The following is a 9,066-nucleotide window of genomic DNA, read 5'->3' as shown; positions in this document are numbered from 1 at the left end:
GGAAAGAGGATAGTAGGAGAAGAGTTGGAAAGAGGATAGGAGGAGAAGAGATGGAAAGAGGATAGGAGGAGAAGAGTTGGAAAGAGGATAGTAGGAGAAGAGTTGGAAAGAGGATAGTAGGAGAAGAGTTGGAAAGAGGATATAGGAGGAGAAGAGATGGAAAGAGGATAGGAGGAGAAGAGATGGAAAGAGGATAGGAGGAGAAGAGTTGGAAAGAGGATAGCTTACCTTAGGTTTAGCTTTACATGGATGCAAACTAGGGAAAAGTAATAGCATACAAGAGGATTGGATTGGATTTATAGAATGCTTTCCTAGATGCTCTTAAGTGCTTTACATTGATATGATGTAAATGTGCTGATACAAAGGATAGAAAAAGTAAAGTAGGTATGGAGTGAGGCAAAAGAGGTAGATATTCAGGACAGAGTCTGAATGGTAGACTACAGGAGGTGGAATAGCAGACTGTATAGGACATGAGGACAGACCCAAACTGTCCTAGAGGGAATGAGTGATTACAGAAGAGGGACCAAACAGAGAAGACAGAGACAGGAGCGATGACAACTCCAGCGGAGGAGTGAGCAAAATGAGACTCCTGTCTATAAACCTGGGGAGGGGACAGGTCAGGTGTAGAGTACACAGCCAATCGCTGAACACAGAAGGTCACTTTTAACTGGAACAATGAACATCAAACGAATACATTCAAAATGCAAAGAGGATCATTTATATGTGTGCTAAACAAGGTCATAGGAATATATTAAAGTGCAGAGAGAAGCAATTGAGCATGTAACGTCCTGAGTGTTGTTCATTACTATTGCAAAATGATCCACAGTAATGCGGTAGTTTTTCATCTTTCATCTTGATACGGCTGTGAATATTGAAGTGAAGGGAAGTGCTATCGATAGCATATCGCTCAGCATTTGGCCGGTGAATTCTAAAAACCCAGAATTGTCACTCTTTCACACAAACTTTTTTGAATGAATGTCATTATGATGGTAATTTTGTCACCTCTTATGGACAATTAGTTATTCTAGCAGATAATGATGCTCCCAATAACAATCTGTCCCCAATTAACACTCAACCAGAACCATATTCTCAGCTCTCATGGCTCTTGACTGAAACAACATTCAGAAATGGGCTTAAATCGTCCTTGTCCGATAAGGGGCAAAGTCATTGTGAAGATAAGAACAACTTTTATCTCTCTATTGCAATGTTCTACTCTCTCTGGAGCGGGCCTTTGCGACTCAAAGCATCTTGGAAGCCTGTTCGAGAGTTTGGTATAGAATCTAGGAGCTAGGACAGACGTAGTCAATATAACTATTTGTTTAGCACTTTTGAAATGTACAGTGACAGAATTCAGAACATGGGCCGTTCTTACCGGGCTCTCCCTGTACACCAAGTTAGAACCGTAGGATAAATAAAGGGGGTATATAAGCAGACAATGAAAGCTCTTACAATATTCAATGATTACCTTTCTCTAAAACAGGTTTTAGGCTACAGTAGAACAGTCAGAACAGTAGGTGAAATTAATAGGGGTAAATAGACCAAATTATCAATGTGATTATACATAGACTACTAACATCTTACTACACAACATACACGTAGTATTACTTTCTTAGCTACAGTATACATATCTCCCTGGCAAATTACATCATTTATGAAGCAGCATACAATATATTTTTGTACTCACGTTGTTGTGCTCGGCTCACATGAATAGGAAGGTGGCGTGGCGGTCCTCCAGGTTAACAGTTGTTTTGAGCGTGACACAAATCATACTTAATTGGCAGCATGGCCAATGTTGAATGTTTATCATTTTAAACTTGGAAAATATCCCCTTAATCCCAGATTTGGGAACACAGCCACTGTCCCTGATTCCTTCCAAGCCACTCGTTGAATTTGCGATTTCCAACTTGTTGTATAATGTTTGTGTCCAATGGCCGATGAGCACAGATACGTTTTATCTATAATTTCTCTTCATTTTTTCTCTTCATATGACAAGGATTAAAAATGATTTGCCAGTAGATTGTCGACTTGATTCATGATGATGACTGCTAGCTAAGATTGTGGAAGAATGATGTTGACATGATCAGTCCAGGCCTCTGTACATATAACGTGATTTGACGTCATCTTATCTGTAGCCAATGACCTTGAACCTTCTTGGATGGGCACTTCTATGGCAACAGCCGAAGGGCTAGAATTTTCAATGTCTCCTCTTACACTTGGCAGTGACGTAAAGTCTCCATGAGTGACAGAACACTGAGCCAATCACGGCACAAAGCTCCATATTTTCTGCTGGCTTGCCCTACCACCACAGAAAGCACTGAGTTAGGCTGAAACACCTGCCTTTTGGAGCTGCCTTACTCAAGAAAACAATTATATATATTATTCATACATTGTATGCAAACTGATATGTGACACGTATTAATTCCAAAATAACATGCAAAACAGACAAGCACAAATGCCCTGAATGACGGATCGCCACTGCTCCCACTGCAAATCCCACTTCTAACATCAATGTAGAGAATCCCACTTCTAACATCAATGTAGAGAATCCCACTTCTGACATCAATGTAGAGAATCCCAGAATCACTCTGAATCCAAACACTTTGTCTCTGATATTTTATATTTGCAAGTGTCCACCTTACGTACGATCGCAAGGATATTGCACATAGGACTATTATCGGGCATTATGAAAAGCTTGATCTAGCATTTGTGAAATAATCTTTCTTGCTCTGTTTCTTTGCTCTCCCTCTGTTGTACAGGTAATGAGCTACTCTATCGCACACGTGAGGGGGATGTTGTCAGGTTCAACATGGAGACATACGAGAGGACGGTATTGGTGCACAACAAAAAGTTTGTGAGTCTCTCCAACTTTCTCATATTTACACAATAGATGCATGCATCCCTATAGGCCAAAGAACAGACTGTGGTTTTTGCATGAATTGAATTCAAACTTTTCTTTTTGCGTCAGCATATCAAAGCACCCAAAGCTCTTATTGTGAAGCCTACTGAAACGATACATCATTAGCACATCGTTTGATCTGGCTCGTTATCATTTGGGTTCGCTACGCATCAAATGTTTTTGATGAAAATGCAACGTCAGTGTTGAAACGGCCGAGGTGACAACGCACAGTATGTTCGTCCCTCCGAAATCAGAAAGAGCCGCGACAAGATTAATGCGTCTGCCGACCAAGTCCGCGCCGAGCAATCCGTCAAATGCAGTCATTTAAGGATCGCCTTAATGAAAAAACACTACGCATGGTTAAAGGTCTCATCTTTTGTGTTTTCTCTCTCTCTGCTTTTCAGGAAATGTACAAAGCCAGCAAGTATGAAGTGTCTCCTGACATGAAGCATGTGCTGCTCGCCTACAACATGGCACGAGTGAGCTCCTTCATTTGTTTGCTTGTTTTTTGAATTAGCAGAATGACAGGCACATACTTCAGCGGGCTCTGAGGGGAAACGTGGCGAGGCGGTGGGGGAGAAAAGTAATCATGGCGTCCGGATAGAGGTCTGTCGCACCCCGCTACTTCTCAGCCACTATAGAGAGAAAACAGCTGAGTGGAACTGAGCTCTTCAGAGAGGGGCCAAAACACAAACAAACACCATAACACAGCTGAGAAAGGGGGATGAGGAAGGAATGGGAAAACAAAGGGAGGGAATGGGAAAACAAATGGAGGGAATGGGGCAAGGCTGAGAGTAGAGATATTTGGGGTAGCAAGAGTGTGAGAGAGGGAGGGGAGGAAAGGATAAAGAGAGGGGTGGGAGGTTTTTCTGCTACAGCGGTTACTGCATTATGTAATGGCTCAGGTATCTAACTCAGCTGGAAGATTACTGCAATGTGAGATCCAGGACACAGAGTCTGAAAAATAATCAGTATGTCAGGGAATAGAATCCCATTGGCTCAGAAAGACACAGAGAGAGAGTAGACACTGTTAGAGTAGGGAGGAAAAGGTGTAGACCTGGGTTAACCTTGCCATATATATCAGGAACAGTGTGGTATCAGGAACAGTGAACTGTTCCCAAAGGTGCAAGACTGGGAACGTGTAATGGCACAGCAGGGAGGCACTAATTCAAGTGTGTGTGTGTGTGTGTGTGTGTGTGTGTGTGTGTGTGTGTGTGTGTGTGTGTGTGTGTGTGTGTGTGTGTGTGTGTGTGTGTGTGTGTGTGTGTGTGTGTGTGTGTGTGTGTGTGTGTGTGTGTGTGTGTGTGTGTGTGTGTGTGTGTGTGTGTTAGACAGTGCATTTGTTATTTTAATCATCCCTCCATAGCCCTGGTAGATGACAGCTCCGTCCCCCGGCTGTCATTGCACTCTCTCCATATGTCATGCTGCTGCTTGCCCTTCATAGAAGCCCCCCCCTCTCTTTCTCGATCTCTTTCTCTATCTCTCTCTTTCTCGCTTGTCAATCCCTCTCTTTCTCTCCCCCAACTCTGAGGGGGGTATTCAGACGGACTACTGTAACAAGTGGTCCATACTTATCTCCTGCTACATTAAGAAGCATTCTACATGTCATCTCTCAGTCCAGGGCCTGCTAGTAGAATGCAGTGCAGACATGATTCCCACTGGGGCCAACCATACGAAGAATGTATGCATGTATGACTGACTATAAGTCTCTTTGGATAAAAGGGTCTGCTAAATGGCATATATGATATTATGAACACTGCATTTGTGCCCTGGACTTAGTGACTCATTGACAAGGAATATTACATTTGAGCAAATACAGAATGACTTTGTAGAATACAATATTACCTCCCAACCAAATGCATATACATTCTGATGATAGTTAGCTACTAAAACATGGTTCAATGGCCAAGTACCTCATGATAGTCTTCAATCATTTTTCTTCTAGGTGTACCAGCACTCGTTCACTGCCTTCTACATCATCTGCAGCCTGGAGACTCCGTAAGTAGCTGAAACCAACCAATGCTTCCCCTCCACTCTCCTCTCCTCTCTTCGGCCCAGTCAGTCAAGTCTCTGAGCTGCCACCCAGTGAAAACGAGGAGAACTGCAGGCCAGGGGACTTGATGACCTCGTCCATCCTCACCTCCAGACTAAGACAAAGGGCCTGTGACACCTCTAATTTTCTGTCCTGCAGCACACAGCACTTTTCTAAATGAACAGAAAGTGGCAGCGATATATAAAGCACCAGTATTTATAGGTGCTCGTAAACCTCTTGTGCTAATCTGTACGACACTGGTATATCTGGGCAGGAGCAGAGCAGGCTGCTGGTGTGGTTCACTGGAGTTTTTTTTATAATGCTGTGGTTTGAGGATCCACTAAGTAAGATGTTATTTTTAAAGAAGGTGCTCAGTCATTTAATGAGGGGCAGTTAAAGGTGTGTGTTGTTAAATAAAGGTTAAATAAAAAGTATGTAGTGTGGGTGTGTGTAGTCTGAATGTGGTCTCTCCTCTGTGCTGCAGGGAGACATGGAACCTGAACCCTCCAGAGGTGCGGAACGCCCAACTGCAGTACGCAGGCTGGGGACCCACGGGCCAGCAGCTGGTAAGAACTACAACTCCCAGCAGCACCCTCTCTGTCTCACCCATACTCCATACCCCAATGTCACTCCTATTTGGCAAACCATGTTATAATGTATTCTAAACTGAGAGTACAATAGGAATGCACTGTATCAATGACCTTTCCTATGGCCATGTATGTCTGTTAAACTATCACAAGCTACCAGGCAGTCTAGCCACCGAGAGAACATTAATAAGCATCAGTCTAGTGGTTCTCGGAGCAGACAGACTGTGAGTGATTACATCCTCCAGCACAATGCAATTAATTACCTGTAATCTCCTCAGCGGATTAATTAGTGAAGTCACTGGATTGATATCACACACTCTCTTCCAGTATTAATCATCAAACAGCCCTGATTCCAACAGTCGCTTTCATATTAAGGAGCTCCCCTCCCACCAACAGATGCTTGCCCTCTGAGCTGTGATGCTTGTTGTCAACGGTAGGATGCATGGGCGGGAGAGGAAGGTGTCTGCCGACATGCGTTCATATAATATGTGAACGCTCCTCTCTCCTCTCTCTCTCGCATGTGTGTATATTATGCGCCCGCACACACACACACACACACACACATACACACACACTAACATCAGCCCATCTGTTATCAAACTTCTCAAGCCCCTCCCCTCTTGATCCTCTCTTTAATTTCTTAAGCCCCTCCCCTCTTGATCCTCTCTTTAACACACACAAACACACACAGCTTTCTTGTCCCATGTCGAAAAGTAGTAGAATCGGGTTAAATACACATTGTTCAGAGGACAGGCAGCTCTGTCTGTGTGGATGAACACTGTTCATATAACTCCAGCTTTAGCAGTAAGTGGTCCTCTTCCTTTAAATTGGAGTTGAATCCCCTACTGAGACGCTGAGCTTTGCTTGCTCTCTACCTTCCTCTCCCTCCCTCCCTGTCTCCCTCGCTCTTTCTCCCCCTCCTTCGCCCTACTTTTCTCTCTTTGTGAGGCTAATCTCCAGAGTTGTCAACCAGCCCACAATATGATCACACATCTCCCCAGACTCTGTGTGTGTATATGGGAGGTAGGGCTGGGCGGTATACCACATTTGATGCACGGACCGGTTTGGGATTTCACTTTACCTTTTATAACGAATGTTTGGTTTGTTAAATGGGATACGCCGTGTGTAACGTTCATTTTTATACTTTACTTCGCTACTTGAGTCATCTCTCTCCGCTCTCTCTCTTTCCATGCCGCTTTTCACACAGAACTGTCACTGCCCCCATCACTCAAGGAGCACCTTTGTTGTTCCTCAACCACGAGACACTTGAGTTCAGGCTCAAATCAAATCAAATGTTGTTATTGCGGGTGTAGCGAAATGCTTGTGGTTAATGCAGCACATGCAACAATGTTGATGACAATGATGCTGTTTTTACTTTGCTTCTTAATATAAATCCAAAAGTGTTCTATAGTTACACTATTAGTTTGTGTTTCTTACATCTGCAAACTGCTAGGTTATCTTTCCTTAGCTAGTTAGGCCTAAATCTTGTTAGCCGCTGATCACTAGCTAGCGAGCTAATAAATGTACAAATTTAGAGCAAACGTAATTAGCTATACAGCCTGATAACGCCAGCGATGGTGTAGACCTAAATCAGCATGTTTGTGCAACAGTATCTTCTAAATCAAAGAGGAAAGTGCGAAGCATGAATATGTTAACTACTTGAAGTAGCTAAGAGAAAACATTCAATGTAGCTAAAGATTATTGGGTCCCCTAGGAAACACTTGTCAACACTTTGGTTCCTACCCTGTCACAACTCCTCCCTGGCCTTTTAATTTGTTGTCGTGTCAAACAACACTGTATTCAAAGTGCCCACTAACTACTAACTAATACTAACTAGAATTAAAACAATCATTCTATTTCCAATGATTCCAACAGTTCACCCAAGTGTTTTGCTCTAAATTGCAAGTCAAATTGCAATTGCAACATTTGGTTAAAAGTGAGGCCTAGTGTTTTTGCCCATATTGTGTAGCCCTACGTGGCAGTGTGGAAATGATCTCAAATGAGTGCAGAAATTGATGAAAATGTTGAAAATTCTTTTTGGTTGAATTGAACAGTATAAAACAATCATAATGGAGAAAGACCAATTGAAATCACTTAGAATGTATGTATTGCCACCCTAAGGTCACGCACTACTCATATAGCAAATTTAGAACTTTTATTATTCATAAACATGAAATACTGTCACACCGTCTACTTTTTTTCAAATACCGCGATATGAAATTTTGGCCATATCGCCCAGCCCTAATGGGAGGTAACTTGGGCAGTGTTTCTACCTCCTTCAGAAGTGGGCCAAGCTCACCGTGTTACTCTCTGCCCTGGGCTAGATCCTGTTGTAAAACTGGGCCCTCAGTCCATCTGCACAGAGGTGAATTCAAACACACCTGTGTTCCCCTGGCCTACCTAGCCACATAAGGAACATTGCCCCCCCCCCCCCCCCCCCCCCCCCTTTGTCTGCAAGATAGCACAAGGTCAAGACACAAAATGAGGCAGAGGAAAGGTAGGAACTGGGTTATACCTTCTTTTGGGGGGGGGGGGGCATTGTGATGCTATTGCATTGCCTTAACTGCTGCAAGGAAAGGGAACATACCATATCATCGCCTATTGTTGAAGTATTTCTTTATTTAAAAGAGAATATCTTTCAGACTGTGTTTACATAGCATGATTCAGTCCATGTCAGTAACAGAGATTACACGTGAACCAACGGAAAGCTCAAGGCCAAAGTTATTGAGCTATCCTTAGTTACCTTCTATTGATTTCAATATAAGCCCTACGAGCTCTGCAACTGAAACCGACCCGTTAAGAGCCTTTAATAACATGAGCATTATATTTTGTCGTCATTGATTTGATATGGCAGATAGAGGTTTTAAAGTTTTTTTTGTGGGTAGAGAATCTGTAATGTGTGAAGAGGAACTATAATATGCTACTACTAACAGTGGACAGAGAGGAGGGCAATGCTGTAGCCCAGTAAAGGATCAATCTGCAATTAGGACTTGTATTGATGTACAATATTGGTGTTCAATGTGGTGAGGTAAAGGATTCATTATGCAGTACATTCTTTCTCTCTCTTGATCTCCTTCTTTCTCTGTCCTTTCTCTCTCTTTCTCTCTCCTGAGCCGGCGTTATCAATAAATACTTAGACATGCAGTAATATGGAGACAATATTATGTCCGTGACATGATGAAAGTATAATCCAATAGCGAGAAGGCAGAAGGGTAAGTTGAGGCTATTTACTAGATTGTGCAGGTAGTAAACATGACTGCCATGTTGGCAGGTGACTGGGAACTCCAACACACGCGATATGTGTTTTTGATTGTATTCAACAAGGCCTGCTATATTGTGGCTTGTCAAACAAGCCAATATTGCTGCACAATATTCATTTTTTTATTTTTTTATTTTTTTCACCTTTATTTAACCAGGTAGGCTAGTTGAGAACAAGTTCTCATTTGCAACTGCGACCTGGCCAAGATAAAAAACCGAGGCTACTGAGTCTGCCGATAAGAATATGGTGATTGACAGAGTCGAAAGCCTTGGCCAGGTCGATGACGACGGCT

The 9,066-nt window shown here is 42.8% G+C and overlaps 1 protein-coding gene across 1 annotated transcript in view; it reads left to right on the top strand.

Annotated features, from left to right (window-relative positions):
* LOC111953408 (A-type potassium channel modulatory protein DPP6-like) overlaps nucleotides 1-9,066 on the top strand; it is a 212,706-nt gene that overhangs the window by 176,982 nt on the left and 26,658 nt on the right. Inside the window, 4 exon segments of the mRNA XM_070435603.1 lie at nucleotides 2,757-2,851; nucleotides 3,301-3,375; nucleotides 4,842-4,894; nucleotides 5,413-5,494. Of these exon segments, the coding sequence (XP_070291704.1) occupies nucleotides 2,757-2,851; nucleotides 3,301-3,375; nucleotides 4,842-4,894; nucleotides 5,413-5,494 (305 nt within the window).

Source organism: Salvelinus sp. IW2-2015, linkage group LG27 (genome assembly GCF_002910315.2).
Source record: "Salvelinus sp. IW2-2015 linkage group LG27, ASM291031v2, whole genome shotgun sequence".
In the NCBI taxonomy this organism is placed as follows: Eukaryota; Metazoa; Chordata; class Actinopteri; order Salmoniformes; family Salmonidae; genus Salvelinus; species Salvelinus sp. IW2-2015.
The sequence above is the reverse complement of the archived record's forward strand: the minus strand, read 5'-3'. Positions and strand labels throughout refer to the sequence as shown.